General features: G+C 34.6%; 1 protein-coding gene across 3 annotated transcripts in view; it reads right to left on the reverse strand.

Moving 5' to 3' along the window:
- The window catches only part of LOC128234179 (zinc finger protein GLI4-like), an 83,294-nt gene that overhangs the window by 34,563 nt on the left and 31,945 nt on the right, over positions 1-16,786 (reverse strand). Inside the window, exon 1 of one of the 3 annotated variants that reach the window (XM_052948238.1) lies at positions 730-848. The exons of the other annotated variants lie outside the window; for them this stretch is intronic. Within the exon in view, the coding sequence (XP_052804198.1) occupies positions 730-733 (4 nt within the window). The 5' untranslated portion in view covers positions 734-848. Of the gene's footprint in view, positions 1-729; positions 849-16,786 lie in introns of those variants that run through there. 3 annotated transcript variants of the gene reach the window in all.

Genomic DNA, 16,786 nt, shown 5'->3' on the forward strand with positions numbered 1-16,786 from the left:
TTTTGGTGTTCGAATATTCGAATATTCGATCAAAAGAATTACCGAATATTCGAATATCACTTTTGCCATTCGTTTGCATCCCTAATATTTTTGCTTCAATTTGGTCATTAATAAATGTTAGCTTTGCAAGTTCTAACTTTTGAAACATTGATAATGTATTCACCCACTATAAATTTTGTAAACATTATATCAAATAGATAGGGCACTCAAAGTAAGTAATGTAAACCTTCATACTTCATAAGTATAATTATGATATTTATTTCCTTAAATTTTATTGCATTCATATATGATTCCACCACCAAACTAGACAGAAGGTACCGGTACTATTTATCATCGGTGGCAGTATCACTCAGAGATTGTGATAAAAAGTAACAGTTTTTAAAATAATTCTCTACATTATAAGAGTAGTTTTTCGGTCAGTTTTCAAATCTTGCACAATAGTATATAATATTTATCATTTTTCCACCATCGCTGACTGACACTGCCTCCTCAATGTAGACATAGTTTCACCTAGTCACATCTCGGAGGTTGTCAGCCAAAGGTGGTAAAAGTAATCCATTGCATTATAAAAAATACAATCCCTTTATTGGTCAAGTGAATGGTTTAATGACAACTGTGGCATGTTGTGTTATAATTGCTTTTCAATTTAAATGTTCAAATTCAAACTCCTTTCCCAGCCCGGGAGGAGTCAGCATACAATCAATATAGAACGATGAACTTCTTTCTTACCCATCAGGTTAGATTACAACATAATTTCTCCTTCATCACAAACTCAATGGTTATCAGCTATCCCATGATAATTTTGTCACATATATCCATTGTTTAAGTATAGCGTCCAAGTATTTTCATCTATATCAATCATGCAAACTGCCTTGGTAAGCTAGAGTTCATGTCATCTTGGTTAATATCCATATATTAAAATATACATTCCTATCACTTTCCGCTCTGACGAACAGTCGACTAGCTAACGACAAAGATTCAGCGTGAAAACGGCTTCCTCTAAATGAGCCTCTATATCTGGGTAAGGGTCCTTGTAATTTAATGCAATAGTGAAAAAATGTACAGGTTAAAGAAAATTCATTCATTTGACGATTTTGTTAACTTCGTCTGAGTCACGATGAAGCATATCGACACAATTCAAGGTTTGAATCAGGCCGTATAAAGTAGCTCTCAGGTGTGAAGAATTCAGCCTTTAAATGGGAAAAAGTGTAAATCATCTATCATTCAAGCACATTAATAATGCTAAATGGATCCTTCATTGTCACAATATAGCAAAACTTAACAGCTCCAACAAGACATAAAATGTCCATCTTGTAGAACATTAATAGAACCTCTAACATTATTGAGTTAACTAATTTAAAGACAGATGTAATGATGGAGCCCCTTTTAAAATACATGTTACACTGAAATTCATGTAGTACAATACATATCTAATAAATTTGGCAAATTCATCACATTTTGCAGCCACAGCAATGGCTCTTACCAGTTTTACCAGTCGAGTTTAACGAGGGCCTAGTGGTAGGTGTGTACCAGTTGAGTTTAACGAGGGCCTAGTGGTAGGTGTGTACCAGTCAAGTTTTATGAGGGCCCAGTGGTAAGTGTGTACCAGTCCAGTCTATGAGGGCCTAGTGATAAGTGTGTACCAGTCCAGTCTATGAGGGCCTAGTGGTAAGTGTGTACCAGTGGAGTTTTACGAGTGCCTAGTGGTAATTGTGTACCTGCGTTGAGTTTTACGAGTGCCTAGTGAAAAGTGTGTACCAGTTGAGTTTTACGAGTGCCTAGTGGTAAGTGTGTACCAGTTGAGTTTTAGGAGTGCCTACTGGTAAGTGTGTACCAGTTGAGTTTTACGAGTGCCTAGTGGTAAGTGTGTTCCAGTTGAGTTTTACGAGTGCCTAGTGGTAAGTGTGTACCAGTTGAGTTTTACGAGTGCCTAGTGGTAAGTGTGTTCCAGTTGAGTTTTACGAGTGCCTAGTGGTAAGTGTGTACCAGTTGAGTTTAACGAGTGCCTAGTGGTAAGTGTGTACCAGTTGAGTTTAACGAGTGCCTTGTGGTAAGTGTGTACCAGTTGAGTTTAACAAGGGCCTAGTGGTAAGTGTGTACCAGTTGAGTTTAACAAAGGCCTAGTGGTAAGTGTGTTCCAGTCAAATTTAACAAAGGCCTAGTAGTAAGTGTGTTCCAGTCGAGTTTAACGAGTTCCTAGTGGTAAGTGTGTACCAGTTGAGTTTAACGAGGGCCTTGTGGTAAGTGTGTACCAGTCGAGTTTAACGAGTTCCTAGTGGTAAGTGTGTACCAGTCGAGTTTTACGAGTGCCTAGTGGTAAGTGTGTACCAGTCCAGTTTAACAAAGGCCTAGTGGTAAGGATGTACCAGTTGAGTTTTACGAGGGCCTAGTGGTAATTGTGTACCAGTTGAGTCTTACAAGGGCCTTGTGGTAGGTGTGTACATGTCAAGTTTTATGAGGGACTAGTCAGGTAAGTGTGTACCAATCCAGTCTATGAGGGCCTAGTGATAAGTGTGTACCAGTCCAGTTTTTTGAGGGCCTAGTGATAAGTGTGTACCAGTCCAGTCTATGAGGGCCTAGTGGTAAGTGTGTACCAGTCCAGTTTTTTGAGGGCCTAGTGGTAAGTGTGTACCAGTATGGGTTTCAATGAGGGCCTAGTGGTAAATGTATGAGATTCTTGATCAGAAATTGGTCACAGGTGCACTCCTTGCTTGGAGATTTGTCAATGATTAAAATTGGATTTTTTACACAAGAAAAAATTGCTATAAAAGAGTTTATGGGACTTAAATGACCATCAATGTGATATAAATAAGACTTACCATTACCGCTTTTTTTTTTAAAGTACAGCATAGAAGATGCCCGCCCAAATATATTTTATCTATGGACCAACATGCCTGTATTGCCTCAGCACAAAAATCTAGAAATTGGATCCCTAAATTGATGGCATGAAGGAATTGAATCATAATAATTCATTATCTAAAATCACTCACTCAAACATTTTACATTAATCAATCAGCTTTGGATGACAATTTAGAAGCGTTTCTCGAAATTCAATATGTGCACACGCTCATTAAAAACACATAAACAATGCAAATGCATAAAGGTGATTTAAAAGGGCGTTCTCAAATCAATTATGATGTAATTATGTCAGAAAGATAACTAGGTCATTAAGGACTTCCAGCATATGCCACAGGTATCAGACACAATAAAGCACCATCAGAAAACTGGAAACAAGCAATAATAAACAAAACAGTTTTCGATTATACTAATTGTGGTATTAATTGAGGAACACAAAGGAAAAAAACCCAAAAGCCGTAAAAGTTTGCATGACCCAACTCATTTCCGCATTTACATTAATGCATGGAGGTAAATTATACTTCGGGTTAAATTACTAAAATTGGGGTCAATTTGCATGTGTCTGCAGTTGAACTCTGCAGATCAACAAGATTGGGCCCAAGCATTATAACCCTTGGGCTGGCATATCTGACTCACATGGCTAAGGGGCATAACTCAAGAACGATTTTACCTGGAGTTGTGGACATTAATACTAGGGATTTAAAATCGGCCTAAATCATAATCGATCATAGGAAATAATCAGTCGAGCCATTTTAATCCATTTTCAACTATGGAATTAAACCATAGGTTAATAAGGATACTAAACAATGGATGATAGAACATGATATCAAATTCTTAGGTTGTATCTCTGTTAGTTTGAAGTATTTTTTCAAAGTTAAGATTCAGTATTTTAGATGAATACAAAATAATTAACCTGTTTTACCATCTTTTCTATGTATATAGAATAATGCCACATAGCTGTAATCAATTCCAAGATCTTGCAATCATTTATTGGAGACCTAAATCGTGCAATCATTTATTGGAGACCTAAATCGTGCAATCATTTATTGGAGACCTAAATCGTGCAATCATTTATTGGAGACCTAAATCGTGCAATCATTTATTGGAGACCTAAATCGTAAAAGATAAAAACTTGATCATTGCTTTACAGCTACTTAATACACATACTCCTCTATGTGTAATGTCATTAAAAGCACATGTACCAATTAAAGTTCCATTTATGAAAGTTCCGCTAAAGATTTTTGTGGTATTTTTTTTCTTCAAAGAACAGACAAGCCAAAAATTTACAAGAGGAGTGGTAAAAAGTATGTGCAGGAACTAAATGTTTAGAAATAATTGTATGTTAGGCCAGATTACATTTAAACTATAAACCAGACACAGTTTCCTAGATACAAATACTTTTAGGTGTCTGTATCCACCATGAGTGGTGAATGATACTACAATGAATGGGGAACCAGGTTCTTGGGGAGGGAAAATCCTCTTACAAAATCATCTATACACATTTTTTTGTGGGGGGTGGGGGTGGAGTTTACCTTCCGCTTACAAACCATCTGTGTATATATCAACCATGTCTTTGGGGACGATACATTCCACTTACAAACCATTGTGGTTTTTTTATATATTATATGGTATAACTCTTTATCACATGCTACACCTTGTTTCCGGTTTAATATAACCATCACATATTTTTTTATATTACACATGTGTAATATAACATTGCTCTTCATCTATTGGTCAGAAAATATATCGCTCCGCATTTATATAAAAAGTTAATTGGCAAAAAGGAACTGCTAATTGGTAATGTTCCTGTATACCAAACCTTCAATTCTTATTTTATTTCTATAATAAATATTTGTTTTGTTAGAGTAGTTGAATTTCTTTCTAAATATTAAAAGGATAACAAAGTATGTCGTCTTGATGTCCAAAATTTAGTTTATTTTAACCGAAAATGAACATAAACATTATGACGTCACATCTACTAGATGACGTCATGATGTTTATGTTCACTTCCGGTATAATAGAAAGAAAGATTTCGTTAAAATTAAAGTGTTTACAGTGTGATTTTTACTGGATATCATCTGAGAATGCATTCTTAAATAAACGGAATTAAAACGATCGGGTATATATGCTGTTTTAAATAAATCCCGGTACTACATTCCTGCAATGCATGTAGCGCGGGAAATGACAACACTTGGTGATATTCGGCTCATCAGCCTCGCAGGTGAAACAGGTAGGGATTTTTTGCCATTTTATACCGGAAAAAGCATGTGATAAAAAGAATCTGACACTCGTTGTCATTTAATACCAATTTTTATTAAACTCGTCCAGGAAAACTGTTAGTAAGCTCGCCAAAGGCTCGCTAACTAACAGTTTTCCAGAACTCGTTTAATAAAAATTGGTATTAAATGACAACTCATGTCAGATCCTCTATGTATATTTTATATGGTACATCTCTGTATATATTATATGGTACATCTCTGTATTTATTATATGGTACATCTCTGTATATATTATATGGTATATCTCTGTACATTTATATGGTACATCTCTGTATATATTATATGGTATATCTCTGTATTTATTATATGGTACATCTCTGTATATATTATATGGTATATCTCTGTACATTTATATGGTACATCTCTGTATATATTATATGGTATATCTCTGTATTTATTATATGGTACATCTCTGTATATATTATATGGTATATCTCTGTATATATTATATGGTATATCGCTGTACATTTATATGGTATATCTCTGTATTTATTATATGGTACATCTCTGTATATATTATATGGTATATTTCTGTACATTTATATGGTATATCTCTGTATTTATTTTATGGTATAACTCTGTATATATTATATGGCATATTTCTCTCTATATATTTTATGGTATATCTCTGTATGTATTATATGGTATATTTCTCTCTATATATTTTATGGTATATCTCTGTATATATTTTATGGTATATCACTGTTTATATTAAATGGTATATCTCTGTATATATTATATGGTATATCTCTGTATATTTTATATGGTATATCTCTGTATATATTATATGGTATATCTCTGTATATATTATATGGTATATCTCTGTATATATTATATGGTATATCTCTGTATACATTATATGGTATATCTCTGTTTATATTATATGGTATATCTCTGTATATATTCTATGGTATATCTCTGTATATATTATATGGTATATCTCTGTGCATTTATATGGTACATCTCTGTATATATTATATGGTATATCTCTGTATATATTATATGGTATATCTCTGTATATATTATATGGTATATCTCTGTATATATTATATGGTATATCTCTGTATATATTATATGGTATATCTCTGTATATATTATATGGTATATCTCTGTATATATTATATGGTATATCTCTGTATATATTATATGGTATATTTCTGTATATATTATATGGTATATCTCTGTATATATTCTATGGTATATCTCTGTATATATTATATGGTATATCTCTGTGCATTTATATGGTACATCTCTGTATATATTATATGGTATATCTCTGTTTATATTATATGGTGTATCTCTGTATATATTATATGGTATATCTCTGTATATATTATATGGTATATCTCTGTTTATGTTATATGGTGTATCTCTGTATATATTATATGGTACATCTCTGTATATATTATATGGTATATCTCTGTTTATATTATATGGTGTATCTCTGTATATTTTATATGGTATATCTCTGTATATATTATATGGTATATCTCTGTATATATTATATGGTATATCTCTGTTTATATTATATGGTATATCTCTGTATATATTATATGGTATATCTCTGTATATATTATATGGTATATCTCTGTATATATTATATGGTATATCTCTGTATATATTATATGGTATATCTCTGTATATTTTATATGGTATATCTCTGTTTATATGATATGGTATATCTCTGTATATATTTTATGGTATATCTCTGTATATATTTTATGGTATATTTCTCTATATATTTTATGGTATATTTCTCTATATATTTTATGGTATATTTCTCTATATATTTTATGGTAATTATCTCTGTATTCATGAAGGCAAAGGGTTCTCCATTTAGCGTCACTTAAAACCCTTCATACTCGTCCTTGGAATCATTCTTTCCAGCAGCTCTATTATTTGATATGATGCACTATGGCAGTAATGAGAACAACTTGTTTTCATCATTTGTGATGCTGAGCAACATACAAAGTCATCATTATCTTATTGTTAAGACAAATGCAGAACTTGTACTGGTGTAATTTGTAAGACTGCTTTGAAATAAAAATAAAAATAGAGAGCAAACTTTCTTGATCATCTCTAAAGCCCAGATCCATGAATCAAGAATCAATTTCGAGGAAATCTCTCAAGTTTATAACAATCTTTCACCAACTTAACGCATATACATTGAATTAACAAAACACAAAACAGCGGCACACATGTTTCCGAAGATGCCGGCTTGGCCTGTTTTCTGCTGGGGTGCATGGTGTCAGCCGCACGGATATGTAAACTGAGAAAGTGATGGAACATCCTTCCCTTCTGTTACACATCAGCTATGGTAGAGAGGGTATATAAAGGCAGAGATCTTGTATTTTTGTACATCTGTGAAAGAACATTCTAGAATATTTATAGCTCTAAGGAAAAAAACTAATTAAACAAGTGATGACACTAAAATAATGAGTATTGTTTTTGTTCAAACAATTTAAAGATGGTATGGATCTGGCACACTGCTGCTTTCTTATATTATAGGTCATGGGGATGACTTCAGATTGGGTAAAATCTGGATCTCGTCAGAAAATAATAATAGTCATTTTTGCGGGAACCCCATATATTTTTTATTTTTTATTTTTAAGTTATGGCCAAGGTTTAACTTTAACATCGACAACAACAACAACAACAACATATGCCATATTAGGGGAACCGAAATTGACTTGTACGCGCTGGTGTTTGAAGCATGCCCAGCTACGAGTCTACAAATATTCAATTGATAATAAAATCAATGCAGTAAGGACTGATCACTTCCAAGGGACACTTACATCTTTGCATTAGTCATATTAATTAAGAAACAAGATGTGCACTGTCTCAACAGCTTAAATAAGATGATAACATTCATTTTATGGATATAACCAGGCTTCTCAATTCTTTACAGTTCATTTAGAATTCAACATAAAAACATGCATGAGTTCCAATTGCAATACAACGGCAACCTCCGCTGTAACCCAATCAAAAGTTAGATCAGTAGAAAACGCGCGATTTTGTCATGAAATGTACTTAAGTACCATTTAATCATACACATTTAGATTCAAATCTCAGCTTCAAAATGTAATTAACATTTTTGCTCCGCCTTTCACCACTTTTTATCAAAATTTATCACTCCTGTACAAAATCTTAATTTCGGAATTTCGATCTTACTCAGTAGGGAACAAACATATTTACGAAGAGCCTGTATAATACGGACAGGAAATTGAGGCATGCCTCGATGAGTTTAATGCCCCTGCCGATTTTCTTTATTTGGGTACGAAGAAACATCTTGCTGAGGTGTCTCATAAATTGTACCTTAACCCGAACTCAGTGTCATTTTGCAAAATAAATCATTATTCATGAACATGCGTGCTGTAAGCAAAAAAAAAAAAAAAAAACAGAAAAAAAATTAGAGAATATTATAATCTTTATGGGTTTAATTGGTTTAAAACATTGTTAGATGGTCTTTAACAAATTGATATCAGTAAACAGATATGCATATTTGAAAGAAAACTCATTTGCAAAATGCATGGAGTGATGAAATTTTCATGAAAATCATTTCAAGTATCATCTTAATAGGCCACTAGAATAGAATAGGAAACCTACATAACATGATAATAAAATATTATAAAAATCATTTTATTTGCTTTCTTTGTGGCCATCAAAATGATCATAATATGCGATATAGCGAATATATCGTTTACACTTGTGTGAACACAGCATTAAAAACAGCCTATAACAAAATTATTACTGCCCTGTGGCAAACTATGAATACCGATGCTTGCTTTCATAATCCAGAATAACGTTGAACAAGTTTTGCCATTAGCCATTATAGCTGCTTTTTTGTGACTAAATAGCTTTGTGGATAAAAATGACAGGTGCCCTCATTTTTTATCATTTTTGGGATCATATTGGATCAGTGTGCGATGCAAAGTGTTTGGTTTGATTTGGCGTCTAAAATGGGTCTACTTTGAATTCCATTTAAAAGTATAAAAGAAGGAACAAACTGACATTGGAATCATTTCTAGACCTTTTTAAACCTGATTTGTTTGATAAAGCCATAAAAAGAGAGAATAAATTATATTTAAAATTACCCAGTCAACCTTAAAAAAAAATTGCACACACCATAGGAGAAAACAGTTGAGGTAGGAGAAAACAGTTGAGGTAGGAGAAAACAGTTGAGGTAGGAGAAAACAGTTGAGGTAGGAGAAAACAGTTGAGGTCTTCCTACAAAGGGTAAGGTTATGCAAACAGAATGTGCCTCTTTAATAATGATAGTCGTAAAACATCTACAGTTTCAGCCTCATTTCTGCAGAACAGATGAGTATAGCCTTTTAATTTTGAGTCTGTAATCATAAACAACACACTTCCTTTGTCATGTTTATGACGACATTAATCCCCATCTGCAGCGCTGCTTCATGAACAAATGCAAGCATACAATGATATCTTGGTATCTATTCCTCTTGAAATTCATAACTGCCCAATGAAACTAATGTAAAACAGTTCCATACATCAATTTGCAACCCTGCAATAAACATCATAAGATCTTGTTAAAAGATCACTTCATTGAACAATAGTAAATCAGTTCCATGCATCATTTAATGATATGCAGACTGTCATAAACATCACAGAAGATAGTAGTGAGAACACTAAATTGCACAATAATGAAGAGTGTTACTGTCAGGGAGGAACAGTGTAGGCCAGCGCACACACTTCCTCACTCCTTTATTTATCATCAACATCACAGTCGTAATAAAAACAGAATTATGCTGAAAATATTTTAAGAGGTATTCAGCAGTGCTTCAATTATTAGAATTATTATTATGCAAATGGGTTCTTTATGATTTCGCACCTATTGGTGTAGGGTGATATGCCAACAGAAAAATTGTTTGGAGCAAAAAAGGGTAACGATCTGATGATATCATCATTGTTGTGCAAATATTTTAACATTGAGAAGTCAAGAGAGAAAAATACCATAGAGGCAGCCATTATATAAATCTCTGATTAGATTAAGATTGTTTTTTTTGAATAATATGTGTTAGAGAAATTCCTGATATACTGCTCAGAAATATTGAGAGACTTTCAATTTGGCTTATTGTTGCATAACAATGCAAGATGATCCCTGTCACATTTAGCATTTAAATATCATGTAGAGTTTCTGCAATTTGTAAAGACATAGGACATGAATAACATGTTTTAGTAGGGCACTTCAGATAATAATGCATAATGGTGCTGAATGAGCTTTTATAGATCTGATTCACTAGACATTGGCATATTGTGTTCTGAGGCTGGACATGGTAGAGCCATGCTACACTAGACATTGGCATATTGTGGACTGAGGCTGGACATGGTAGAGCCATGCTACACTAGACATTGGCATATTGTGGACTGACGCTTGGTAGAGCCCTGCTACACTAGACATTGGCATATTGTGGACTGATGCTGGACTTGGTAGAGCAATGCTTCACTAGACATTGGCATATTGTGGACTGGAGCTGGACTTGGTAAATCCATGCTACACTAGACATTGGCATATTGTGGACTGAGGCTGGACTTGGTACAGCCCTGCTACATTAGACATTGGCATATTGTGGACTGGAGCTGGACTTGGTAGAGCCTTGCTTCACTAGACATTGGCATATTGTGGACTGGAGCTGGAATTGGTAGAGCCATGCTTCACTAGACATTGGCATATTGTGGACTGGAGCTGGAATTGGTAGAGCCTTGCTTCACTAGACATTGGCATATTGTGGACTGGAGCTGGAATTGGTAGAGCCATGCTTCACTAGACATTGGCATATTGTGGACTGGAGCTGGACTTGGTAGAGCCTTGCTTCACTAGACATTGGCATATTGTGGACTGGAGCTGGAATTGGTAGAGCCATGCTTCACTAGCCACTGACATATTGTGGAATGAGGCTGGACTTGGTAGGGCCTTGCTGCACTAGACATTGGCATATTATGGACTGATGCTACACTTGGTAGGGCCATGCTGCACTAGACATTAGCATATTGTGGACTAAGGCTAGACATGGTAGGGCCTTGCTGCACTAGACATTGGCATATTATGGACTGATGCTAGACTTGGTAGGGCCTTGCTGCACTAGACATTGGCATATTATGGACTGAGGCTGGACTTGGTAGGGCCTTGCTGCACTAGACATTGGCATATTATGGACTGACGCTAGACTTGGTAGGGCCTTGCTGCACTAGACATTGGCATATTATGGAGTGAGGCTAGACTTGCTGCACTAGACATTGACATATTATGGACTGAGGCTGGACTTGCTGCACTAGACATTGGCATATTACGGACTGAGGCTAGACTTGGTAGGGCCTTGCTGCACTAGACATTGGCATATTATGGACTGAGGCTGGACTTAGAGTGACTTGCTGCACTAGACATTGGCATATTATGGACTGAGGCTAGACTTGGTAGGGCCTTGCTGCACTAGACATTGGCATATTATGGACTGAGGCTAGACTTGGTAGGGCCTTGCTGCACTAGACATTGGCATATTATGGACTGAGGCTGGACTTAGAGTGACTTGCTGCACTAGACATTGGCATATTATGGACTGAGGCTGGACTTGGTAGGGCATTGCTGCATATTATGGACTGAGGCTAGACTTAGAGTGACTTGCTGCACTAGACATTGGCATATTATGGACTGAGGCTGGACTTGCTGCAATAGACATTGGCATATTGTGGACTGAGGCTGGCCTTGCTGCACTAGACATTGGCATATTATGGACTGAGGCTGGACTTGCTGCACTAGACATTGGCATATTATGGACTGAGGCTGGACTTGGTAGGGCCTTGCTGCACTAGACATTGGCATATTGTGGACTGAGGCTAGACTTAGAGTGACTTGCTGCACTAGACATTGGCATATTATGGACTGAGGCTGGACTTGCTGCAATAGACATTGGCATATTATGGACTGAGGCTTGCCTTGCTGCACTAGACATTGGCATATTATGGACTGAGGCTGGACATGGTAGGGCCATGCTACACTAGACATTTTTACAAAGGGTGGACTGAGAACTTGAACTTAAAATTTCCTTGTCTCATTAAATCATTTGACTTTGTATATGTCATTGTTTGAAAAGAATATATAACAAAACTGCTTAACTAGCCACTTTTGTTAATGTTAGCAAAGATACTAAACATATAATTATAATGCATTTAATGTAACAAATTGTAAATTGATTGATATTATGTGTTCCTTATATGTTTCAATTATCATCAGCCACAGTTCAACAATATTGTGATGGATATACTGCTGTATGTGGTTAATAATGAACATCCACCATTGTTACAGTGATCTGTTTTAGTGGGACGGCATCAGTATTGTTGTATGTATTTCGTCTTTACAACGTTAAATATTTCGAGTCATGTAAATGTGTAGGGCATTCGGGATCAACCCATCAAATTACATTTTTGTAACAAAAACGCTTGCATAAATGCATATTTTTTTTTATAATTATCAAAAAACTTTAACTAAAAATTCCTTTTATGTGTCAAGTTTTCAGTTCATGTAAATTTGCACTAGCCAGGACAGCTCAGAAAGTGTATAACTAGCATGAGGAATAACCATCCATTATTAATGTGTCCAGTCGAACATCAGTAGCGTCTTTGACAATTCATATTTCCCTGGAAAAGCTTTTGTGACAATAAACACTTCCTTAACATTATACCGGTTATTGCTTTTGTAAAATAAGGCCTAGAAAATTACATCTGAGTTAAAGGCAAAGGTCTCAAAAATATTCCTCTGGCAACAGCTACTGTGACAATGAATATTTCCAGGAAAAGCTATTGTGACAATAAACGTTTCCTTGACATTTAAACAGCTTTTCTAAGAAAAAAATTTCTCTTGACACACAGCTACTGTGACCATGAATATTTACTTGGACTAAGCTATTGTGACACTGAATGCTCGCCGAATATAATTACAGCTTTTGAAAGAAAATATGTTTTCCAGGCAACAGTTACTTTGACTATCAATATTTCTGTGGACAAAGCTATTGTGACAATGTATCTTGCCTAATATAATTACAGCTTTATAAAAAAAATATATCTTCCAGGCAACAGCTACTTTGACTATTAATACTTCCCTGGCAAAAGCTATTGTGACAATGAACACTTGTCTAATATAATTACAGCTTTTGAAAGAAAATATATTTTCCAGGCAACTGCTACAGATTGTACCATATAACATTTTACATTGTTTGCTGTGAGGTTTGAACGTTTTAAATGAAAAAAACAACAACCTTAAACCAAATTAGAAATAACCAAGGAAATATGAGTTTCTCCAACAGTAATGAATTGAGTCAAGAAACATGTCATATACAGGGGGAAGTTGATTGGTCCATTGTTTAGAGGAGCAAATACATGTATACACAATTTTAACTTCATTATTTTTTAGTAAAATCAGCAGTTGTATATACATTTGATATAAAAGTAAAAGAGACTTTAGTTTGTTTTCTCTATGCCACTTTGTGTTCTTTTCCTGTGGGGTATATAATAGGTTATAAAATCTGAGCCTTTCCGGTACATGGAATCAATTTGATTTGGCCATCAACCATTGTAAAAGAATAGTCACTCAAAATGCTCCAAATTGAAAGAGAGCACCATATTGGAAGATAAAGTAGTTGAGTTGCCTGAGTTATCAGTTTTGTAGACATTTTCAATGACTTAGTTTAAATCTTTCAATATATTTATAATTATAATGAAATTTAGATAAGATTATACAATGAAATTGAGTTCAGATTATAACATTTCTAGCCATTGAAAATGTCTATTGGTCTTCATATTTGGTGATATTTTTGGTTCCCATCCTGGGGTAAAAAAATCATACAATCTTAACCAGTTGAAGGGTACAAACGTAATGACTTAGAAGGTCTCGCTTGATTCTTTATCATAAAGATTTTACACCATTATACCTTCTATTACTTAAACATGCATTTATAAGAATTTATATATTTTCTATGTCAAAATACTGAAATACTAATACATTCATTTTTGCATTTTTTTTATCCCTCTTTTCCATTTCAATTATGGCATCCAATATAAATTAAGGTATTAGAAAAATAACATAAAATAATTTTAATAATCTTCAAATATAATTGTTTTAATAAATATACAAAAACATACAATTTTTACACACTGAAAAACAGTAAGTTAAGCTTCTGCGACTTTTTCGAATCTGTTGTATTCCAACCAATTTCAGACTGAACATAATAGTTGTGTTAGCTTTAATATTATCTTATTCATTTATTGTCCATGTTTGAAGTTTCAATTGAAATATTAAACAAGTACATGGCATAATTAATATACAGTCTTTTTATATTAAACAGTAGATTTTTTCCAGATCCAAAATGGCTGACAAGGTATGGTGAGTCATCTACAGCTATTTTTTGTAATTATACAAACAATAACCGATATTTTTTCAATTGAAAACGATGCTGTCATAAATATACATACCTGGTTAGTATAATTAATATTATTTCTTATTTATATCCAAATATCTTGCAGCGTGGATGCTATTGCACGCTTGCCACACAGGGATTTAGCGGCCACCCAGTAACGCTAGAATCAATTATTCCATTGATAAATTACTCAAATTGTATAATCCTAACACAATTTATGCACAAAACATACCTAAAAACACTAACAATCGCGAACATAAAACTGAAATCCGTATTTGATGTCTTAAACACCAAGTAGACTATAAATCCAGCAACTCCATTCGATCAGACATCCAGTTTTACTCGAAAGGGTCGAAAATCACAACCAATTAACTCCAATTAACACTGTTTTAACACCAATTCTTCTAATTATATCACCTCAAACCAATAACTCACGAAAAAGCATAAAAAATCTCACAAAATCACAGAAATATCAGAATAAAATCTCATTATTTTTCTATCCAGAAGCACTATGAAACCGTGAAAGCTGCATTTATGAGCACCGATGATCTACAAAACACAAATATAGGTGGTCCTCACGTTCTACTCCGGAGGTCCAATGAAGAGAGAGCGTTTACTCAAGTGTGCCGAATAATTTCACAGTAAAGTGGCCTGGGTTACAGAAGTTTGGGCTGTTAAAGTTGCTTTTGAAAAAGAATATCAAGGTATTTGTGCAGTTTAACTCATAATGATATTAAATGTGGGGTTGATAGCACAATATATCAAGTACTATTAATATTTACATGGTTTGGGGCCTTCTGGCGTAAATACCACTAATTATTAAACTCATAAAGGTGACACATCTGAAGGCTCTGGTGGTCACAGTGAAGGTAATGTGATGATGAGGTTGTTTATAGCAGATAATCTCAGGTTTAGCAAGGTTTAGCAGTGTTCTGAGGGGGTTGAGGTGAGGACATGACTAGTCTGGAGTCAGAACATTAGCTCCATAGTCATCTGAGGGTGTAATATCTGTCCCTTGGGAAATAGGGATGCAGGGTTATTCCTGTAAGGTTGGTTTGCCGTGAAGCAATAGGCATTTATGATAACAAAATCTTGAACAATAATCATCGAAGATTTGCTATTTTGTTTTGCATTCTTTAGAAGATAATTTTAGAAAAAAACAACACATTTTTAAACACTAAAATATGTTTAAAAAAGAATACTCCCTTTACAGATGAAATATCTTTTGGATTGATCACATTAATATGTTTATTCAGAGTGTTATTGCTCGAGTTAACACCACCAACAAATGACTGTGAAATTGGAGGACAGAACAAACACTAAATTTGTGGGGGTGGGAGTCAAGTTAACTCTGTGGATCCCAGCTCCTTTTCATACAGGGCCGTATAGGGATAAATAACAGGGGACTGTAATGCCTCTTCAAGGGTCAAGCCACTCATAGCAATTTAAACTTAGTTGAGGGTCATGCGCGATAGAGGGTCACACATGGAGACCCCTTAGGCCAGAGATAAAAATATTTTCCGGCTCTCATCAATATTTATTTTTAAATGAGGCGGTCAAGTGGGTTTCATTTTTTTGCATCATAAATATTTAACATAGCATAGGGAACTTTATTGCTAGTCTGTTGTTTTTCAGTCAAAAAAGGGGCAATACTCATTATTAAATGTGTGTTTTAATTCGAGCAATATGTGAACCAAAGTTGATGCTGCAATTGACAACGAGGCTGACATTGCAAAGGCTATTACCATACCTCAACCTACAGTACTTACAGAAACATCCCATATATGCAGTTATTGAGTTATTTCACAAGGCTGACAATTAATATGGCACCATTTCCCTTTTTCATTTAAGTAGAATTTTTGTAACAGGAAAACTTTGGGAAAGAGGGAATGAGAACCTTAAAATTATTTTCTTCAGTCTAACGGCCACCCTGACACCCAGCCATGGGCCCAGCTTCATTTCACCGTTGAGAGGATAATGAGAAAACTGGACAATAGCCACTAGAGATCGCATCAAAGAATGCCACATTCCTAACACATATCAATGTCCATTTATAGACATGCGATAAGATGAAAGATTGGCATTTGATTCACAAGAACTGGTCAGTTTTGATTCATATACAAAACTTCAAAAGTAAATTAAAAGATGGGTATCTGAGCAAACTGTTTCATTGCCAATATTGGCTCCTGTTAACTGCTCTGAGTGGGATGGTAAACCTGT

This window comes from Mya arenaria, chromosome 5 (assembly GCF_026914265.1).
Source record: "Mya arenaria isolate MELC-2E11 chromosome 5, ASM2691426v1".
NCBI classification, from domain to species: domain Eukaryota; kingdom Metazoa; phylum Mollusca; class Bivalvia; order Myida; family Myidae; genus Mya; species Mya arenaria.